Source organism: Phalangium opilio, unplaced genomic scaffold (assembly GCF_054372755.1).
Source record: "Phalangium opilio isolate 3A_F unplaced genomic scaffold, DU_Popi_V2 ptg000081l_1, whole genome shotgun sequence".
Lineage (NCBI taxonomy): Eukaryota > Metazoa > Arthropoda > Arachnida > Opiliones > Phalangiidae > Phalangium > Phalangium opilio.
In genome coordinates, this window is record NW_028324188.1 from 837,621 (window position 1) to 861,004 (window position 23,384).

The 23,384-nt window shown below is 35.3% G+C and overlaps 1 protein-coding gene and 1 long non-coding RNA gene across 7 annotated transcripts in view; both read right to left on the reverse strand.

Moving 5' to 3' along the window:
* Window positions 1-104: 104 nt before the first annotated feature.
* On the reverse strand, window positions 105-7,183 carry Nf-YB (nuclear factor Y-box B). 4 transcript variants are annotated; one of them, XM_089846769.1, is made up of 9 exons: window positions 7,061-7,183; window positions 6,621-6,733; window positions 5,883-5,971; window positions 3,325-3,390; window positions 3,183-3,250; window positions 1,659-1,788; window positions 1,487-1,565; window positions 1,252-1,331; window positions 105-251 (listed from the first exon to the last, which is right to left on the reverse strand). In XM_089846769.1, the coding sequence occupies exons 2-9, from the start codon at window positions 6,703-6,705 to the stop codon at window positions 225-227; spliced, it is 624 nt and encodes a 207-aa protein (XP_089702895.1). In that variant the 5' UTR covers window positions 6,706-6,733; window positions 7,061-7,183; the 3' UTR covers window positions 105-224. The 4 variants fall into 4 exon arrangements, with proteins under 4 accessions (XP_089702895.1, XP_089702892.1, XP_089702893.1 ...); XM_089846766.1 differs by having other exon boundaries at window positions 5,865-5,971; XM_089846767.1 differs by lacking the exon at window positions 7,061-7,183 and adding an exon at window positions 6,835-7,030 and having other exon boundaries at window positions 5,865-5,971.
* Window positions 7,184-7,315: 132 nt separating this feature from the next.
* Window positions 7,316-23,384, reverse strand: part of LOC149653841 (uncharacterized) — a 161,095-nt gene continuing 145,026 nt past the window's right edge. For 2 of the 3 annotated variants that reach the window (XR_016370802.1, XR_016370803.1), the window contains 2 exons: window positions 10,015-10,096; window positions 7,316-9,910 (listed from right to left, as the gene is read on the reverse strand). This is a non-coding gene — a long non-coding RNA (uncharacterized LOC149653841). Of the gene's footprint in view, window positions 10,097-23,384 lie in introns of all 3 variants that reach the window. The other variant, XR_016370804.1, reaches the window with a different exon arrangement.

Here is a 23,384-nt window from a genome sequence, read left to right on the forward strand (position 1 = left end):
AATATAACGAAGTGTTTTTTAATATAAAAATCTTTTTTAGCCATAGATTTTTTTTTTGTCCTTTTTAGATGAAAAAGAAGTTTTTGGAGTTTATGAAGGGGGCCGTGAAATAGGGAGGGTGGGTGTTGTGGTTGGGTGAGATTTATGATGACGTCAATCCTTGATGAGTTCAACCACAGAGTTCAATAAAATTCGTGAAATTCATGAAATTTCATTTGAATTTCTCAAGCAAAATGAATTTGCTGAGTAATCTGAAATCAACCAGATTATTTTTTGAGATTCAAGTTTCTCAAATATTATTTAATTTTTTTGCATGCAAGGCATTCTGGGCCTCTCCAATTAAGTCAAAATTTCCAAATTAATGTCTAAAGTTTTATTGGGTCCGCTATTTAAATCAAAATAGGTCAAATAAAACCTCAATAAATTGAAAAAAGGTCTAAAAAACCTCAATAAAGTCAAAATAGGTCAAATAAAACCTCAATTAAGTCAAAATAGGTCAAATAAAACCTCAATAAAGTCAAAATAGGTCAAATAAAACCTCAATTAAGTCAAAATAGGTCAAATAAAACCTCAATTAAGTCAAAATAGGTCAAATAAAACCTCAATTAAGTCAAAATAGGTCAAATAAAACCTCAATAAAGTCAAAATAGGTCAAATAAAACCTCAATAAAGTCAAAATAGGTCTAAAAAACTTCAAGAAAGTCAAAATAGGTCAAATAAAACCTCAATAAAGTCAAAATAGGTCAAATAAAACCTCAATAAAGTCAAAATAGGTCAAATAAAACCTCAATTAAGTGAAAATAGGTCAAATAAAACCTCAAGAAAGTCAAAATAGGTCTAAAAACTTCAAGAAAGTCAAAATAGGTCAAATAAAACCTCAATAAAGTCAAAATAGGTCAAATAAAACCTCAATTAAGTGAAAATAGGCCTAAAAAACCTCAAGAAAGTCAAAATAGGTCTAAAAACCCTCAAGAAAGTGAAAATGGGTCAAATAAAACCTCAAGAAAGTCAAAATACGTAAAATAAAACCTCAATTAAATCAAAATACGTAAAATAAATCCTCAATTAAATCACAAATAGCCAAAAAAGATTCTCAAAAAACTCAAAAATAGGTCAAAAAAATTCAACTAAACTTATAAAATAGGTCTAATCCATAAATTAAATTCCCATCTAATTTTAAGTTAACCATTCCATATTGTTCTCATGCTGAAACAATATTTAAATAACCCATGAGGATAATTAGTTAATTACCTGTCCAGGATAAGCGGTAGCATAGATGACATTCTGTTGACCATCCGTTGTCAGCATATTGGCTGTTATTGTTTGTGTAGCTAAAAATAAACAATTCAAAAGAAAAAGAAAGACAAAAAACAAAAAACAAAAGAAATATATTGTAAATAAATAAATTCCATTGAATTATATCATTTATTCTCATCAGTTTTGGAGGAACTGGCTTGTCGATGATGATTAGTAATAAAAAACATACTAAAAGTTTCATCTCCCATTTCTTCCAAAGAAGCGTCAACTCCGACAGTTGTAGAGACATTTTTTTCCCCCTTCATGGCCTTTAATTAAAATTAATTACAGCTTTTAATTAATTAAGAGTTAAACTAAAGGAAGGAATGGTTGGAGGAAGGAAGGGGTTAAAGCTAACTTACATCACGATATTTTTGTAAATACAATTTTAAAGGTTCAACGTAATTATCAAAACCCAGATTTGACATGGCAAATAAAATATCTTCTCCGTTTATCGTTTTGCGTTTTTCTTGATGACAACGGTCGCTAGCTCTGATTGGGTAATTTAGTGTGTGTATAAAGGAGGTTTTAACTTGATTTAAAATGACTTAGAGTTAATTAACTTAATTTTGAGCTTCAAAATGAGACCAATTAGGTCAAAATAGGTTAAAAATAAGGGATTTAGTTGAAGACGATTTGAAGGGTTTTTTAAGCTTCAAAATGAGCCCAATTAGGTCAAAATAGGACAAAACTAAAGGGTTTTAGTTGAAGAGGATTTAAGAGGGTTTTTTAAGCTTCAAATTGAGTCAAATTAGGTCAAAAAACTAAGGGGGTTTATTTTAAGAACTCTTAGAGCATATTTTGAGCTTCAAAATGAGACAAATTAGGTCAAAATAGGCCAAAACTAAGGGTTTTAGTTGAAGAGAATTTAGAGTGCATTTTTTAGCTTCAAATTGAGTCAAATTAGGTCAAAAATTAGGGGTTTAGTTTAAGAACTGTTAGAGCACATTTTGAGCTTCAAAATCAGACCAATTAGGTCAAAATATGCCAAAACTAAGGGATTCAGTTGAAGAGGATTTAAGAGTGCATTTTTTAGGTTCAAAATGAACCAAATTTGGCCAAAAAACTAAGGGGGTTTAGTTTAAGAACTGTTAGAGCATATTTTGAGCTTCAAAATGTGTCCAATTAGGTCAAAATAGGCCAAAACTAAGGGATTTAGTTTAAGAGGATTTTAGAGTTCTTTTTTAAGCTTCAAATTGAGTCAAATTAGGTCAAAAAACTTAAGAGGTTTAGTTTAAGGACTTTTAGAGCATATTTTGAGCTTCAAAATGAGACAAATTAGGTCAAAATAGGCCAAAATTAAGGTATTAAATTAAAGAGGACTTTGGAGCCCATTTTTTAGCTTCAAATCAGGCCAAAACTAGGGGTTTAGATTAAGAACATTTAGAGCACATTTTGAGCTTCAAAATGAACCAAATTAGGTCAAAATAGGTCAAAATTAAGGTATTAAATTAAAGAGGACTTTGGAGTCCTTTTTTAGCTTTAAATCAGGCCAAAACTAGGGGGTTTAGATTAAAAACTATTAGAGCACATTTTGGGCTTCAAAATTAGCCAAATTAGGTCAAAATAGGCCAAAACTAAGGGATTAAATTAAGGAGGACTTTGGAGCTCATTTTTAGCTTCAAATTAGGCCAAAACTAGGGGGTTTAGATTAAGAACTATTAGAGCACATTTTGGGCTTCAAAATTAGCCAAATTAGGTCAAAATAGGCCAAAATTAAGGTATTAAATTAAAGAGGACTTTGGAGCCCATTTTTTAGCTTCAAATCGGGCCAAAACTAGGGGGTTTAAATTAAGAACTATTAGAGCACATTTTGACCTTCAAAATGAACCAAATTAGGTCAAAATAGGCCAAAAACTAAGGAAGCTACAAATTAAAAAGGATACTCGCTAGTTATGAAACTAACAAATTCACTAACACATTCTTGAACACATTCTTTTGCATCTTTAGCAATCTGAAATTAAACATTAATTAAATTTTAATTAATTTTAATTATACTTAAGTTAAAAATCATCTTGAATCTTTTACCTTTCCAGTTTTAGGTATGGCATTTTTCATAATACGAGCTACATTGGCAATAGGTAAAAAACGATCCTTTATAAAATCAAAAGACACAAAAACAATAAACATTAAACCTCTTCAAAATTTAATTAAAAAAAGATATTTTATAACGGGTGACTCCCATAATCCCCCTGGACATAATCCCCCCAAAAATTTCCCCCCGTCCAAATGGGCATAAGACAAAATACCCCCCATTTGCAGACAAAATCCCCCCAAACTGGAGACAAAATCCCTCCCAAATTGGAGACAAAATCCCCCGCTTACGGAACGAAATCCCCACCTTGGAGACGAACCCTTCAGGGGTCATTAGAGGTCGTTTTCCACAGTGGAAATTTTTTAGTAGGATAGTAGTAAAAATAGTAGTATTCCCCCTACGAGGAAAAGCGGAACCAATGATGGAGAAAATAGTATGAATTGCCGACTAACCATAAATTTTCGCCTTTTCCAAAATATTGCTGACTAACCATAAATTTCCGCCTTTTCCAAAATATTGCTGACTAACCATAAATTTCCGCCTTTTCCAAAATATCCCTGACTAACCATAAATTTCCGCCTTTTCCAAAATATCGCTGACTAACTATAAATTTCCGCCTTTTCCAAAATATTGCTGACTAACCATAAATTTCCGTCTTTTCCAAAATATCGCAGACTAAACCTAAATTTCAGCCTTTTCCAAAATATCGCTGACTAACCATAAATTTCCCCCTTTTCCAAAATACTGCTGATAACCATAAATTTCCCCCTTTTCCAAAATACTGCTGATAACCATAAATTTCCGCCTTTTCCAAAATATTGCCGACTAACCATAAATTTTCGCCTTTTCCAAAATATTGCTGACTAACCATAAATTTCTGCCTTTTCCAAAATATCGCTGACTAACCATAAATTTCTGCCTTTTCCAAAATATTGCCGACTAACCATAAATTTCCGCCTTTTCCAAAATATTGCCGACTAACCATAAATTTTCGCCTTTTCCAAAATATTGCTGACTAACCATAAATTTCTGCCTTTTCCAAAATATCGCTGACTAACCATAAATTTCTGCCTTTTCCAAAATATCGCTGACTAACCATAAATTTCCGCCTTTTCCAAAATATCGCTGAATAACCATAAATTTCCGCCTTTTCCAAAATATCGCTGACTAACCATAAATTTCCGCCTTTTCCAAAATATCGCTGACTAACCATAAATTTCCGCCTTTTCCAAAATACTGCTGGTAACCATAAATTTCCGCCTTTTCCAAAATATTTCTGACTAACCATAAATTTCTGCCTTTTCCAAAATATCGCTGACTAACCATAAATTTCTGCCTTTTCCAAAATATCGCTGACTAACCATAAATTTCCGCCTTTTCCAAAATATCGCTGAATAACCATAAATTTCCGCCTTTTCCAAAATATCGCTGACTAACCATAAATTTCCGCCTTTTCCAAAATATCGCTGACTAACCATAAATTTCCGCCTTTTCCAAAATACTGCTGGTAACCATAAATTTCCGCCTTTTCCAAAATATTTCTGACTAACCATAAATTTCTGCCTTTTCCAAAATATCGCTGACTAACCATAAATTTCCGCCTTTTCCAAAATACTGCTGATAACCATAAATTGCCGCCTTTTCCAAAATATTTTTGACTAACCACAAATTTCCGCCTTTTCCAAAATATCGCTGACTAACCATAAATTTCCCCCTTTTCCAAAGTATTACTGACTAACCATAAATTGCCGCCTTTTCCAGAATATCGCTGACTAACCATAAATTGCCGCCTTTTCCAAAATATAGCTGACTAACCATAAATTTCCCCCTTTTCCAAAATATCGCTGACTAACCATAAATTTCCGCCTTTTCCAAAATATCGCTGACTAACCATAAATTTCCGCCTTTTCCAAAATATAGCTGACTAACCATAAATTTCCCCCTTTTCCAAAATATCGCTGACTAACCATAAATTTCCGCCTTTTCCAAAATATCGCTGACTAACCATAAATTTCCGCCTTTTCCAAAATATTGCTGACTAACCATAAAATGCCGCCTTTCCCAAAATATTGGAATTTTGGAAATAAGTTAAAACAAAATCAGTAGTTTACTTCTTTTGGTTTAGGAACATTGTTTGCAATACCTTTCACTCTTGTGAATTATACTTTTGCATTATTATTGAAGATAATCTTTGGATTTGGGCTTCCGTTTACCTTTACTTCTAAATGCCTATTATCTGGGGGATTTTCAATAAAATGATCCATTCGGTAGGATTTTGTTGAACAGTTTTCCTTTTGGGGGATTTTGTCCTGGACGTTTTCTCTGGGGGGATTTTGTACAAACACGTCTAAAATCGGGGGGAAAAAGTCTTGGCAAATCCAAAATAGGGGGATTTTGTCCGGGGGGATTATGTCCAGGGGGATTATGTACGAGACCCATTTTATAACTGGGCCTAATTGGTATCTAAATATTGAGACTTAGGAACCAAAAGAACATGAATAAATTAGTAGCAATATAAGAGGAATATTTATACATTGTCTGCCAGTTGTACCTGCTCCCTTAAAGGAGTGTCATTATCTTTCTGAGAATCTGATTGGTCTCCGCTATCAATACCAACGGCTAAGGCATCATCAACATCCCCTAATTAATTAAATTAATTAATTTTTCAATTAAGGTCTAAGTGATTAAATAGTTTGAATATAATTAAAGCTTCAAAATGAACCAAATTACACTAAAATCATACTAAAATTAACAAAGTTATTAACAGTTTTCCCAAATTAGGCTTAGCAGGGGTTGCACAAAAATACCCATAACTTCTTTAATTTTTGGTCTATTTTGATCTAATTTGTTTCAGATTGTAGCTCTGATTGAGATCTATGTGTATGCTTAAATTAAAGCTTCAAAATGAACCAAATTACACTAAAATTATCCAAAAATTAACAAAGTTATTAACAGTTTTCTCAAATTAGGCTTAGCAGGGGTTGCACAAAAATACCCATAACTTCTTTAAAGTTTGGTCTATTTTGATCTAATTTGTTTCAGATTGTAGCTCTGATTGAGATCTATGTGTATGCTTAAATTAATCACACATAACTTAACCAATAAGTGAAATTATTATAATTTTTAGAAACTTAAAATATTGTTTTAGAAAAACATTTTAGTTGGTCATAACTTTCTTAATTATGGACCAATTTTGACTTAATTTGGCTCATTATAAAGCTAACATTATAATCTGACTAAATACGTAAATACCCAACCCGCAAATAAACAATTAAATTAGATTAAATACCTTCGGAATGAACAATGAATTGACCACCAGTATTTGCAAGAAATGAATCTCCGATAACACCACTATTACTGTCATTGTTGTCCATTATCGTACTTTATATTATATTAAATACTCTGAAACGTTTAAATTAAATTAAATTAATTACTTAAATTAATTATAAACATTTAATAAAAACAAATTACAATCAATAAGACCAAACGAAACGATGTCTTACAATTTACAAAAGGGCCTTTGTCATTTTGTGTACTTAATTTTAAAATGGCATCGACCAAGGGTTACTTTACACAAAGTAGGCCTAACGAAACTCGAATTTGGAAAGTTAATTTCAATATTAATCGGGGATTTAATCATTTTAAAGTTAAAAGAGATTAAAAAAGGCTTATTTGAAAGAATGGCCGTGTCCAAACTCCAAAGTATTGACAAAATTAAATATTAGTTACCATGATTTGATTGGTTTAGGAAATCGCCAGTAAAAATTCCCGAACGCCGAAATCGGAGTGCGTGGTTCCAAGTTCCAACTCCAAACAAGTTCGACAAGACCACAGCTAAGTAGCCCAATAAAAACAAGAAGGTGAAACACGATATAACAAGTGCTGCGCTTTAATTTAAAACCCAATGAAGCTATTTAATTATTATGATTACAATTAACAATTTAACGAATGAAAGTACTTCATATTGAACTAATTTCCAATATGAAAACTAATTCATTACAACATGTAAGATCATCTTAAATATGCGCAGATACAATAAAAACAGTGCTCCACTGCGCATCCCATGCCTACAATGTTATATAGAGGGGAAGGAGCTAAGTGAGATAATTTACACGGCCATATTGGTGGGTTCAATGCAGAAGGAAAGCTGAAACCCACTAATATGGCTACCAGAACCGTGATAAGACTTAGGAGGGTGTGACGTACTACTCAACCAACTGAAATTACTCTATTCAATCTTCAGGACGATAACTGTTTAAAAGATAAAAATAATTTCTTGACTTGTCCTCTTTTGTTTATTTAACAAATTCCATGAGCTCAGTTCAGAGCTACGAGAGAGAATCATCTTGACCGAGGCTTAAGGATGTAGCCTTAAGGAAAACTGCAAGAGAATATTGCCTAGCTTCTTTCCAAGGAAAATAGGAAATTGGAAAAATGGCTATGAGGATGGTGGCAGCTAGTGGGAGTGGAAGTGTGTGTACTGTGTAGAAGAGCAAGGAAAGATGAATCGATAAAAAGTAAAAGAAGTTCTGGTGGAAAGATTTCTCGCGCAGTCGAACAAACCATCATCGATCTTATTTTTTGAAAAGGCCTCTCCTTCCTATACTTCCTCCCCCAACTTCCCAAGGCAACGACAAAAATTGATTCCACAAAAAAAAACTTCGAGGAAATTACTTTCGAATGACTTTCGTATTAAACTCCCAAATTTATACAGAAAGTTTGCCTTCAGGTATCCATCACAAGTCTATTTTGATAAGTCTATAATAAGCCTACTTATGCCAATTTCCTCTTAAAGGTAAGCATCGTCTGCACACTTGAATATTATAACTAAGCCTTTGTCATCTGACGAGTCATTGTTTTACAAGCTTACCGTTTTTAGATCTGCACACTTGATTATTATACCTACCTAAGCCTTGGTCATCTGGGTATTCCATTGAACTTACCGTTTTCAGAGTGTTATTTACAGACGAACAGACAAAGCAGCTTTTCTCTTATTATAACTCGACATATCTTTTCCGATCATGCAAAAACACATAACAACTTTAGGACCACAAATAAAAAACACTCCTAATTATTAATCAGAAAATTCAAAGGCTTAAAACAATGAATTGTTGCTTCTTTCCCCTTTATGATTGGTTCGGCCATTGTGGGGGTACTTTTTGTTCTATTCAGGGCTCATTACCAGAATTCGATATCATCTTCCTGGAAATCCCTTCCCTCATTTTTTGGGGGGAGGATTGGGGGGGCAACGATTCTAACTTAGGCCTTGGGGAAGTCGTCTTCTAATTTCCTGTCTTTGCTACGAATCCGGACTTCTATTTCCGGTTACATCCAAAATCTACACCAGCCACTTCCCCCGTCTGTAGAGACGTATATTAGAGAGTTTAAGAAACGTTTCGAAAAACATCTAGACTACACTTTAGGTTTAAATCCTTATTTAAATTGTAGACGTTAAGCCTAATTTGAAAACGAGACGTTAAGCCTACTTTAAAAACCTGGTGTTAAGCCTAATTCGAAAAAGATAAAATTTTAAAAAAGCACGTGAGGATTTGATTTTTCTCGTGCCAAACCTTGAAAGAGGGCGCGAAAACGTTAAGGTACACGTGTTTTCTCTCATTACGTCACAAGTTTGACCAATGTTCTAGAAGTGTATATAAAATTTTAAGTAGAAATATAACTGACAGACAATATCTATAAATATTTAAGAGATATGATGAATAAATATAGATTCTTTTGTTCCACGATGGCAAGTATATTTATCCGCTCTTCAAATACAGGCCGGGTGTGTTTTATCTTCTTCTTTTTTTTTGTATCGTAGTAGTCAATCTCCCTCTTAGAGAGAGAGAGAGAGAGAGAGAGAGAGAGGGTGGTTCACTTGTCTCCACCCATCAGGGACCAGGCAGGATTCAGGGCCACCCTCTGCTCGCTTGTAATGAGAAAGAAATTCAAATTCGTACTCGTAGATATATCTGTAGCTGTAGCAAAGCGTGCGCCTACCATCCATGCTTATAGTAGTATAAAACTGAAGGTTAAAATTCGCGATAAGCCTTGGCAAGATAAATAGTCGATCTAGAGGAGCGTGCGTAATCACGTGACCCACCCTAGACTCTTAACTGCATTGGATGGGATTGACTCACGAGACAATAACACCCCTTCCCCTACCATCCACTCATCCCCTGCTCCAGGAATGCTCTGCTATGGTATAGGATGTGTATAGTTTGTTACACACTGATTTTTAGTTAATTTTACTTAGGCCTAAAATGGTTTCTAATTCCTGAAATTATACCCTTAATTTTGCGCAGTTATAACCTTAGGAATTTGATGGTAACGGGTGCCTTAAGGGTGTGATAGGGTAACTTGTTCTCTATCTAATGGTACCAAGAACTTGGTCTTACATTAAACAGAACTCGAGAAAATAAGGTTTAAAAATATTAAAATAAGTTTTAACTTTGAGGCGCCAGAACTCTGGTACTACAAAAGTTAGAGTAAAACCATTTTAGGAGATGATAGACAAAATTGTCCTCTATCGAATGGTACCAAACTCATTGTCCTCCAGTAAACAGAACCAGAGTAAATAAGCTATAAACAAATTCACCATCAATGTATAAATAACCAATTTCCACTTCGAGATCAAAATATGGATGCAATCTGAACTAGAGTTTTAAAGATACTTAACAACTTACTGAAGACATGACAGACATTATTGTCCTCCCGTACCTCGACGTCACGATTCCAGATAATGAACCTTGACCTCCATGAAACGAACTATTAGATAAAAGAAGAAACGAACACATACATTTCTTAAATACATTTAATCATATAAAAACATTGTATATTTTTCCCCAAGGTTCCCCCAGTGGCCATTTCCGATGTCTTCCTGGAATTCTACCAAGCCAGACAGGGGGAGGACATAAGGGGGGAACATAGAGAGGGGCTTCACCCCACAACTCTAAAAGATACTTGACGATAGCTTAAGGGAGATCCTCGTATAAGAGGTGTGGTGGTTATTTTCATTTGTTAACAATCTGAATCTCTGAATGCCCATTGGATCCGACAACCTGATAAAAGAGCGACACCAAGTGACGAAAAAAGGAATCATTCCTCTCAGTTCAACCTTAAGCCTAACTTGACTCACGTGGAGTCATAAATTTGACCCACCTTCATTTTAAATACAACTTTGTAAGAACTATTTTGGTCTCTATTACATTTAACATTGTGTATCAATCCGCCATAGGTTAAGCAGCAGAGCAAACTACGCTTGAATTACACTTTGACATTGAGGCGGGGTTATAACGCAACCCCTGGAGGAGGGGGGGGGTAAAACCCAGTTGGAAAATGGAACACTCCCCTATATTGATTTAGTTTCCATGGAAACCATTTTGATCAATTTAGTAGAGGTAATATGTACAACGTTGATTTATAAAGGACGAGGATGTCTACCTATTTATTACACTCCCCCTAATATTCCTGTATTAGTTTAAAATGGATGAACAGACGTAAGAAATAAAAAATAAAGAAAAGAAAATAAAAATTTGCGGGAAAAGATGCTTCGAGTTTAGGAACAATTTTTTCTTTTTTCGTTTAATATAGAAAGATTATTTTTAATTTGATAATTTTTTGTTAAGCTTATTAAACTTGTGTAATTATTTAATTGGGGATTTAATTTTTATATAGTTCTTGAGTGGCTTGGAAGACACTTTACTTAAATTGAAGTAACTTTCAATTATTTATTAAATAATTTCATTTATTTTTAATTTTAATTTCGGAAATATTAATAATTAAATAATAAAATTAAATATGAGTTATTATAATTAAATTAAAATTAATTTTAAAGTATTTATTTAACTATTTCTAACTTAAAAAACAATAGATTTCCAATAATAATAAAATTTAAAAATATTTCTTAGTACACCGGTGTATTGCAGTCGAACACTTCTACAGGGGCCATAGACTTAACATGGGATGGTTTGCCCCTGAAAGTTGGCTTCTCCATAAATAAATAAAAACCTTAAGTAAACACATTTAAAAAAGGTCCCCTTTGTAAAATATATTCCAAATATAACCCATCAATAAGTCAACTGCAAACTGGTCATCATTCCCGCCAAAAAAAAACGTAGACCAATGGTCCAAGCTAAAAAAGTCAAATGACTTCGGGAGTCACACACGTCCTTGTACAAACTGAACTGAAATGGTGGTCGAAAACCTTTGACGGGGGGAGGGGGGGGGCGATCTCGTCAAACGCGAGCGATTAACTCTGCGCGGGGCATATGCCCCCATGATCAAATTCCCTGTACCCATTTCCCATGAGTATCAATGACTTAAAAACCAGCTCGTTTAAATAAACGGAATGCCCCCCTCTCCTCTTCCCAACCTTGGGCCCCAATGCTATAAGCTTAATACGAAACCTCTCGCGCCACCAGACAGAGATGGTTGGATGTACGTCGTGCGACGTCGTCCTGGTGGTGGTGCTAAAATAGCCCCTTCCATATCACCAAGGGGAAGGACATTTGTTGATTCTAATTTGTTTGATTTACTGTTTTTGAATAATAAAAGTTAAATTGGTTTTTAAGGATGGATTTTTCAGAGATAATTTAGAATTTTCTAGAGATATTTTGAGAGGGATTTGAGAATGAGTTTCAAACACAACTCATGAGCTTTTGAGAGGGATTTGAGAATGACTTTCAAACACAACTCGTGAGCTTTTGAGAGAGATTTTTGAGAGGATTTGAGAATGACTTTCAAACACAACTCGTGAGCTTTTCAGAGAGGATTTCAGAATGACTTTCAAACACAACTCGTGAGCTTTTCAGAGAGGATTTGAGAATGACTTTCAAACACAACTCGTGAGCTTTTCAGAGAGGATTTGAGAATGACTTTCAAACACGACTCATGAGCTTTTGAGAATAACTTTTTGAGAGGGAACATACAACCTTTACAAAGGAAATTTCGAGAAGGTATTTGAGATTGCCATTGAGAGAGACGACTTATAAGCTTCAGAGAAATATTTTTGAGAAGTAAATTTGAGACAATTTTTAAGTTTAGTCAATGATTTTGTCATTTCGTTAAAGATTTCTCGAACTACGCATCCAAGTCGAGTTGAAATGTCCGATCCCTCGTGTCTATAACATAGCGGTTGCCTTCCTATTCATTCGGTCCCATTTTTTGGCGGGAAGTCAGGGCGGGAAATCAAAAGGAAATATCGTAACGGAAAGGCGTCCGAGTCACGTGTCTTTAACGTCGCTTTGGCGCGTGCACCCGATAAACTGGAGCTCGCGCTGGATGCCGGGCTTTTATACATTATATACATTTTTCCATCTCTCGCGCTCTCTTTCAGCGCACGCGCGCACCTAGATCTTTTCTTCGCGTTGCATTCTTCTGGAAATCATTTGGAGTCATCATTTTTAGGCCTAACGCTATACGGGCCTACTTTCTACATCCATTTATAATAGAAATGTAAACTTCTCCGTGACAATTTTGGCGGGAAATAACAATAGGAGGTTTTTGGCGGGAAGTGAACGGAAAACCGGGGTGCCGCCGCCGCAGCGAAGGGTGTTAACCTTAATCGAAAGGCGGGAAAACACCAGCAGCATCACGCGGGGGCCGTGAGAATTGACAAGAAAAAAAACCCGGGGCGCGACTATAGACACACACTGCATCTTTTTCGTATTCAAATTTCTTTTGAATTTTGTTAAGCCTATTCTTTTAAAAATTATGTATGGGCCTACTCGACTGAAGGAGCTAGACACTTTTGATATAGTATAGCTAAATGATACCCGGGGCCCCCTCTCCCTCTTCTGTAAATAAAGATGACAATTTTTATTTTTAGGGGGTTTTGGGGTCCCAATACATAGTTTACAGGCGTAGAGGATTCCTACCATTAACACCAGGAGATCAAGCGACTTAGAGTGTAAAATCGTCTGCTATTTTACACTCTAAGTTGCCAGGTCTCCTTGTGCAAATGGTATGAATCCTCCACGCCTGTAAACTATGTATTGTATCGCGTGGCATAACTTGGAAATTCTCTTCGCTTGGGTAATTAAGAATTAAATTGAGTCATGTATTCCATATTTTATCAATGCAATTTATGGAAAGAAATAAGGCAAAAGATCTGCAATTTTTGGCAAGAAATAAATCAAAAGATCTGCAATTTTTGGCAAGAAATAAATCAAAAGATCTGCAATTTTTGGCAAGAAATAAATCAAAAGATCTGCAATTTTTGGCAAGAAACAAATCAAAAGATCTGCAATTTTTGCCAAGAAATAAATCAAAATAACTGCAATTATTAGCAAGAAATAAACCCAAATATCTGCAAGTATATTAGCAAAAAATAAATCAAAAGATCTGCAATTATATTAGCAAGAAATAAATCAAAAGATCTGCTATGATTTTTAGCAAGAAATAAACCCAAAGATCTGCAATTTTTAACAAAAAATAAACCTAAAGATCTGCAAATATTAGCAAGAAATAAATCAAAAGATCTGCAATTTCTAGCAAGAAATAAACAAAAATAACTGCAATTTATGGAATCATAACATTTCCGTGGAGGTATACTGGCCTACAAACACAGAAGAATAACCGATTTTAGATACTCGGCAAGTACACTGAATGTCTGGTTCGTGAATAGCCTAGCTATACATGGACCCCCCTCCCCCTCCCAAAAAAAAATCAAAAATGGGAAGCCAATATAGCTTCATGGTATCCTAATACGCGTATAAAATAAACAGCCATCAGCAGTTCATAATACATTTTTCTTTTTCCCCCGAAAAGAGGAAGATTGGACCTCGTCGTCGCTTTATTGTTCGTAGAATTCATTCCGAGCACCCTTTTTCACAACGTCACCCGTCACTAGAGTCCAAGGCCTACCTTATAATAACGCGTAACAATAGATTTAGGCTTAACACGCAGGGACAAGAGACGTTGAAGATGTCGGTAATAGAACCTCGTTGTCCCAGAAAAATGGTCTTAGGCGATTCCGCTCGGTTAACTTTTCGGTTCCTACGATTTTCTTACGCTCGCGCGCGCAATTTTTGGCGCCAAAAATGAGGGAATGGACGACGTTAGGCTTAGCACGAAAAGGAGCGGGGGAAATAAGGTATATAAATACGTTGTACGGAACGCGCCTCGGTGACTGCTTTTGAACAGTTTAGACCCTTTAAAAATTGCGTATATGTATAGCGAAATTAGCAATTTTGTTTTTGTTATTATTAGAATTAGAATTAGGCTTAGCACAGCGCGTGAAAAAACGCGGAAATATATGAATACTACTATGCACGTGCAGATAAAAGCGCGGGAAAATGCACGTGGACGACGCCTAACTCAAACTCACGTGATAATAAAGACAAGTGAAAAAATAAGAATATTGTATATTTAAAATTTAATTTAAGTAATTAATTTCTTTACTCGCTCTGTCGTAAAAACGAATAAATCGGTTTTTAAATATCAATAATTCTAATGAATAAATTATCTTTAAATTATTTAATTTATTCCAATAATAAAGAAAAAGAAAACTCAAAATATCTTTCGTTGCGCCCCTATAAGTTTCCTTTAACGCGAACACTGGTGTATTGCGGGTTAAACATTTCTACAGGGGCTATGGAGTTTAACATGGAGATGATTCAGCCTAGATGTTGGCTTTTTCTTCAAACTTTATAAAAACTCGAGAAGGAATTGTGTCTAAAGTTTTGATAGGATTAAGACGTTTCTTTCAATAGAGGGTTAACTTGGTTATGATGGAATACAGTTTGCAAGGAAAAATACCAAAAGGAGGGGGGGGGAAGAAACTCGGGCAACTAACCGCATCTACCAAAAGATGATATATTTTTTTATATTAAATTCGGGTACTAGAGAAAAACTATATACCCCAACCGGAATTTGCACCACCTACAATAGTAGAAGTTAAGTCTATTCTGTATTTTTACCAAGAAAGAAGTCTATACCTTGAAGTAAAGCGCGATTGCAATGAATGCTTTCTAGTAAGAATTAGGTCGTGTTCCGATCTTTAGGAGGTCGTAACTCTGGTTCTATAAGAGATACGGGGATGTCATTCGAGAATGTCATAGCCCTATTTCTCAGCTTTCAAACGAACCTAATTTCTTAGGGTTACAACAATCAGGGCCCGAGTAATTAAGCAAAATGTTCATAGACGTAGAAGTCTCCATAGGATAAACATGGGCTAAATTACAAGACTCTAGTTCTATAAGAGATAAAGGATATTCTTTCAAGTTAGGAACTTTTGATTGTAGGTTGTTTGGAGTCACGGGTAACTTCGAGTGGAATTAAGTCTTTGGAATCAATATCGATTAAGTGATTATCGTCTCCTCTTCTTGATTCTTCCGCGAAAAATGTTCCCAAATCGATTTCCACTCCCTCCCCCCGTTTCTCTCCTCACTCATTCTCTCTCTCTGGTTTTTCTTAAAAGTTTCATTGAAATATATCTCTTCGTCTAGTTTTTGAAAAAGATTGGTGTAGTGTGTGCAGGGGGGGGAATGAAGAAAGAATCTATAGGGCAAGTATCCCTCCCCTCCCCCTTTCCCACTGCCCCAAACCTTAATCGATGGATGACCAAAAAAAGAAGACCAATAGAAGATTTTTAGAGCCAACCAAAGTTTTATACCCAATTTTTCTTTTCCTTTCCAAAAAAGTTTCCAAATTTGGTAATTTTTTTCATGTTTTTTTCTATAAGCACCTGCATGCAAGGTCACTTCCGTCGTCTGCTTATTAGATTGGTTTTAAATTAAGTAGTACATTTAAGTTAATTTTTAAGATTTAATTCGGTTTGGTTACCGTTTAGTTTTGACAGTAATTTTTATAATAATTAGTCGAAAAACCATAAGTCTATATAAAACCATAAGTTTATAAGTGATATGTTCCTTCCATAAGTATGACACTAGCTATAATATTCGTAATGCTACCTCCTAGAGACTTACAGCTCGAGATAACTAGTTCGAGAAGGAGAACGACGGAAGCGAGTCAATTGAAGTACTTACTACACTCGGTGGTGGTTAATTAATTTTGTATCAGGACTTCAGTTCCATCTAGCTCTCCTATTTAGTCTGCTGCATTACTAATTAGGCCTTTGACAGCAGCGCCTCACTCACCAGGCGTACGTCAGTCGCTTTACCTCAAATCTATGACCTACCTAGGCTGTCACTTCAAAATTACAAGCTCCAGTTAAGTTTCCAGACTTTACAAACTTATGGAAGGAACATATCTTATGAACTTATGACAGAGCTAAGAGTGTTTCTAGGTCGGAAAAATTTTCGCAAAATCCAATTTCTCCTTCGTACACTACATTGATATAGGGATAAAATTTTCTCTTGGCTTTAAACGGAATATTAAACTAGACTAAATCCCTCTTATATACATATATAACATATAAGGCAGGGGGGAGGAAAAAAGGTTTCAACATCATGGCCTTGCATATACTTTTATAAAAGGCGGGAAAAGAGCACGCGCTAAAGGCTAAAACTTGACAGGCGATTTTTGGCGGGCTTTTTGGCGAAACGAGTGTTGAGAGGCTGATAAGAAGCGCGAGCGTCGCTAGTCACACGCGCGCGCGAGCCCCAACATCCCAAGATATTTCCTGAAAGCGCGCCAAAAGCTCGAATCAAGTTTTGGCGCCAAGTATTAAGGAGAAAATGGCGCGAGATTGCTCTTGGATGCGATTCGCGTCATACGATAGAGGCAGCACTGCCAGATTAAGGCGTGACTTAAAGTTAAAGGATTTCCATAGAGTGTCGCCAGGGTCAGGCAGACAGCCCGAATTACCTCAGAAAAATCACGAGAGCTACAAGGAGAAAATGCTAAAATGCCTCGCAGGGGTATAGAAAGGTTATTTTCGCATTTCGTTTATATTTTAGGGAAATTTTATTTTATTTTAAATAAAATATTTTTGAAATAATATAAGAATTTATGGAAATAGAATGAAAATTCTACGAAATTATTTTGTAATCTTATTTAAACCTAAATAATTATTTAAATTATTGTCCAATGCCCAGTAACTCGTATCTCCAACTTCGAATTATGTATTTCAGTTAAATTACCTATAGTTTGTATCATATTGCTGAAATAGGGGGACTTGATTTTTGAGTAGCTGGTACATAAGGACCTAAACACGTGACTGGGCACTGTTAAGTTACGATAAGAGATATATAGGAGGTGGAACATGGTATAGTAGGCCTTCTCATTTCCGGGCATGCATGGCATGGGTCACGTGTCAATTCGTGGATTCAAACGCCACGCAGCGGGGGTATACAGCCCGAGTTAAACCTTCCCAATTAACCTTAAACAAACTGGAATCTTCTTGAATATAGCGTAAACATCCGTGAACTCTGCAGATTTGGAGTTGAAGTGGTATAAGACAAGTTGCACTGAAGTGGTACAGTAATTCAAATTGAAATTTATTGTGTATAAAAAAAAGTTGCAAAACAACTCACGAGATTATACACTATAGGAACACCCACAATGCATCTTAATAATAAAATATAAATGATAAAGTAATTGGGATAAATTAAAATAACAGTAATAAGTATTTAATTCACATTACTGCCTTTACCAAAATAGTGGCCCTAAAATTATTTAACTCTTGTTTGTTAATTAAAAATTATTTTCTTTTGAGATTTAAAAAAATATATATAATTTTTGACCAACTTCCGGTGGGCCAATATATTAAATAACTATAATTTTCCTGAGGTGAAACTGAACATTATTTTACTTGAATTGGGTTCTCCATGCACAGAACCTTTGAAACTAAAGCGGTACATACAAGAACCCTTTATAAAAATGTATTTAAATCAGACGGAAGTTCAAGAGAGAGAGAAAATAAAAATAGTCCAAAATTAGGCCTAAAATAAAATCTCTCAAATCTCGCGCTATTTCGGTCCATGCATGAACTCCTCGTGCGCTAGCTCGCGCGCTCGGTTCCCGCCAAAAGAAGAGTATAAACTCCCGCAATATCAGCTTTCCACGCGCTATCGGAAAGAGCTCGTGCTCTCTCAAGATTTTTTTCTTACTTTCCCGCGCTTTCTTAGGGTGTTCACGAGGCCCTGGTGGACTTTTTGCCGCCAAGGAAATGAAGGATGCGGCGGGGAGATGGAGTTTTCCGTCGTCGTCGGCGTCGACCGATTTGGTTCGTTGAAGCCGCGCCGCCCCAAAACCCAAATCCGTAACGTTCAAAGAAAGATTTTAGACGTTGATAACCCGCGCGATATTCTATAATGGGCGGTTTTTTTTTCTTTCTTACATTAACGGAATGCCTGTATACACGTACTAACATTAGGTTTTAACAGATGCTGTACAAATTAGTTTTTTAGTTTTTACTATATGGGGTTTGTTTTGGGGTGAAATACGCCGCTGCGATGGGAAAGTACATATATATATGTACTTGAAGATCAGCTGTTTAAAATTATTTAAGCATATTTAAAATAGGCCCCTTATGAAGACTTTGATTTTAATAAAATTGTTCGTAATTTTTTCTGAATGGTCTGTATTAGAAATTAAGGAGGATGGTTCTATGGGAAATCATTCATTTTGAGTCGGAAAATGTAATCTATACTGTTCTATGAGCAGCCGATTTTGAATGTCTCATAAGGGATGCATGCAGCCCCTAACACAAGTTATGAACATTGAACATTGGATTGAAGTGTTTTACCAATGACCCTCTTAATAAAATTAGCAATCATTGTGTTCTCAGTTTCTTACCTATTAAATTTAAGGGGTCACCTGTAAAAATATTCCATTGTGAGGCCAAAATCAGCTGGTCAAAGAAGTACAGAACATTTTCGACTCAAAATTAATTACCCAAAAGAAATAGAACCACCCTTAATTACAGACAAACCTTTGAGATACATCCTGTATATTGTAGACTTCAATAAAATCGCTTAATTTTCCTGTAATTTTTAAACTAGAGCTATTGAAAACTATTGGAGTACTCGGAGAAAACCACCTTTAGGGGCCAGCCCCAATGAAAAACAAAATCTTTGGCTTTACGCACAAATTTATGTTAAAATCGGGTTAATTTTTTATATTACTAAGAGTATCGGGCCACCATGCACTCCGTGGGAAAGTTAATTCGTGGTTAGCCAACCCTCAAAAGGCTTATAAAAATTTCAAGCTCCTTTCAATACAAATTCAGCAAAATATTCATTCATTTGATGGCCCCTAATACCTTAATTCATTTATTCAAAATAGGTTAAACTATAATCCTATAAAACAGATTATCCACGCGGGAAAAGAAAATATAGCGCGCGAGATTTGGCCAGAAACAGGCGGGAAATCGGTATACAGCGCGCGTGTTTTTGATCTCGCGCCTATACAGGGTGTTTGTGAAAAGTCCATCAATAATGAAAGGGCGTATTTATTGGGCCATTTTGAGTCGAAAATGTTCTATGACATTTTGCCGTCCGAGCCACGGTTTTCGAGTTATGATTTGAATATTTTAGGGATGACCCCTTCATTAAATTAGCGCTGTCTTTCAATTTCTTAATTAAATTTAAGGGGTCATCCGTAAATTACTCCAATCATAACTTGAAAACAGTGGCCCGAACGGAAAAATGTCATAGAACATTTTCGACTCAAAATGGCCCAATAAATACGCCCTTTCATTATTGATGGACCTTTCACAAACACCCTGTATATATAGAAAAGCGCGCGCTGCATCAGCTTCTCCGAATCACGCGGGAACGGCGCGCGAGCGGGGATTTTTGGCGGGAGCCGCGTGCAGCTCACGAGGGTAAGAAAACCAACACAAGCACGTGCGTTTAAAATTAATCCGTTACGTCTATTCATAATAATAACCAAGGAAAATCGAATTAAGAATTATACGAAATTGCATGCGTTATAACTTAGAGGTTAAACCATAGTTTTAAGTAAAAATCACTAAACAAACCAGCATTTTTAAGAAAGAAAACTTACCTACGTATAAAAACATTGCCGGGAAAACAGTATAAATGTAGCGTAAACTATATAGAAAAACATGCATTGAAAACAGCCATAACAAGAAAGAGTTAAAAGTCTCAAAATTCCAATTGCAAAATGGATAAAAGAGCGCGCTAGACTTTGGCGGGAATAGTATATATACGGAAAAAGCGGGAAATTCAGACTGTATATATATTAATATAAATATTATTTATTTATACATTTTCACGCGCGCTGAAATTTATTCATAGACAATATTATACTGTATAAAACAATACAAAAATATATATTTTTGGCGCGAGCTATTTTCTCGCACGATGACTAAAGGAGCGCGAGACGCGAGTTATACCTTCATCCCTAGGCTAAAAGGTTTTAAAGAGGCGCGAGAATTTTGGCGCGAGCTTTTGACTTTTACTTTTCCCAAAAGCTATAGCCGCGTGCTTTTCCCGCCGTTTTAAATTGTTATCGCATTCGGAAAAGCTGACTTTTTTTTTTTTTTTTACTTTTTCAAAGCACGGGCTATCTAGAAAGGCCAGGACTCAGGTCCACGCGAGTAAATGTTTCAAGTATACTAACGGGATCCGCCATTGTGGGACGTTTGCCATCTTTTTCCTTAACTTAAGCCTTGGTCCTCGTTTAGGCAACAGACTGAAAGATTACACGCTCTTAGGATCGAGTTCTAGAATGTACACAATTTCGACTACACTGACTTGACTGACATAAACTGGGGTTTTTGTTCTTAACACTTGATGTAGGTTGATAATAATCTTAGATGGTGGATTAGTATGAGTAATAAAAATATTGGGAACGAATTAGATTAATTACTTAAGCAGAATAATATTTAAATACCGTTATAGTATTTGAGTGGCTTGGAATTTACCGAAGTATGCACTTTCTTCCTTCATTGTTTGATTGACTAATATCACTTCATGCTTACCTAACTTAAAATTAACACTAATTAATTTAATTAAAAGCCTTAATAATTAAACATTTCAAATTACTTGGGAAAATTATATTTTACAGACCGTTATAACGTTTCAGTGGCTTGGAAAACCAAGATACAATAATCTACCTCGATTGAAAACTATATACACTTAATAATTATCAAAGTTCTTCTAATCTACCGTAATTAAAAGTCTTATTAAAACTCGCTAATTATTTTCAACAGTGAATTTTGTTAATTTCTAAGCCAATAAAATAATAAAACTTAAGATTATTTCGACTACCTTTAAAACTCGTAGAGAATTATATCTATGGATTATCTCCAGGGTTTCTTAACAAAATACCGAACTTAAGTTAGTTTAAATATCTCTTCCATTAGGTTCAAATAAAAATTAACAATTTACTTTAACTCTTAATAGGTAAATCTTGAAAACAAGACCATTGTAGTTTAAACTCGGTACATTTTAGTGCCAGTAGCGGCTGGAAACGTAAATCGTTTCACAAGGCGTATTCCATCGTGGACAAACAAGGCTTCTGATTGGTTAAGGGGACTTGCCAAAACGGAAATAAGGGATCCACCCTCTCTCTTTCTCTCACTCAACATCTTCCATCTTTCCAGCAGAATCCCTATAGAGAATATAGTCGGAAAAGCGAAGAGCATCCTGGGATTGTTAGAGACGAGAGAGAGAGAAGAGAATTCCCCCAAACCTAGTAAAATTCTTATCAAAATATGAGGATGACGATGACGGGTAGGGCCCCCATGTCCCTTTAATAACAGAAAATCATGACGTCATTCATTTTCCAACAGTCAACCTAGATCCTCTTTCCCGTTATTAACCATACAGGCGGAGTATTAAACAATATTAAAAACCCTTTGGTTTTAAATTAACTTCCCGCCAAAACTAGAAAGGTTTTAGTTTGGCGCTCGCGTGCTTCCCGCCTTTTTAACTCCAATCTTGGCGCGAAAATTTAGTTTCAAAAAAGGCTTAGCTACATAACCTCGCGCGCGTGAGTTTAAAAAAAAAATTTTACAGACAATTCACGCGCTTTTTCTTTAAAGTTAAAGGCGAAAGTGTATCACGCGCTGATTTACTTTTGAAAAGGTCTATCTTCAAGCGCGTGCTAAGGTATAGGAAAGACGGGAGCGCGTGGGAAGTGAGGAAGGGGGGGTGAAACGGGCTCGGGCGCGCGCGCGCAAGGAATGCTCCGCCATTTAAAACGTAACGTACGTAAGATAAACGTATTATATTTGGAGAGTCAGCCAGCCCCTACCGTACGCGCAGTATAAAATCTCCCGCCCATTTTCATTGGGACCGAAAGATTTACAAGCCCGGGCCCCCGCGATTTGCCTTGGCGATTTTTGGTGGGCGACAGTGGAGAGAGAGAGAGAGAGAGAGAAAACGGAGCCCGAGACGCTAGTAAAGATAAGAAGAGACATTTCCATCAAACTGACTTCCAGCAGCAGCAAAAGAGAAAGCGTTTGTTTCACATCAGACTGGCTGGATGGCTTTTAACATACATATATATATGTATATATATATATAGGTAAGATTCCAATGTTAAAAATTTGACTTGTCTATTACCTAGATTAGATTTATTAGTTAATAGACGCGGGCTATCGTTTTTAAAGCTTTGGGGGGAAGTTAAATAAGGAATAAGTTGTAGTGAGTGTTTGTTGTTTTGCTGCATGGTTTAATAATGACTAATATGATTTAAATCGTTAATTTAATTTAATTGAAATTAAATTAATTAATTAATGTTTGCTGTAAAGTAATAATACCTATCATTAAATAATTAATTCCTAAATTACTACTGTGGATCAATAAATTAATTTTAATTTAATGTTAACCGAATTTAATTCTAAAAAAGTCTAATTATTAAATTGAAATTACTGTTTAATTTTATTAATTAAATTCAAGCCAAATTATCAAAATAGACAATTTAGTATTTAATTCCTTAATTTAATATTAAACCAATTTAATTTAATCGTAGAAAAGAAGGTATAATTAACCTTAGTTAAGTTTAATTTTGATTAATTAAATTCGACTATCTATAATAATTAACGCACTTAAATTTAATTATGGAAAAGTGTTTAATTGGTTTAAAATTAGAACTTAATCCTTCCTTAAACTATACGGGTTGGGGTATATTGCCCCACAATGGGGGGTCCATACCGGAAAGGGTTAATTTTGTTTAC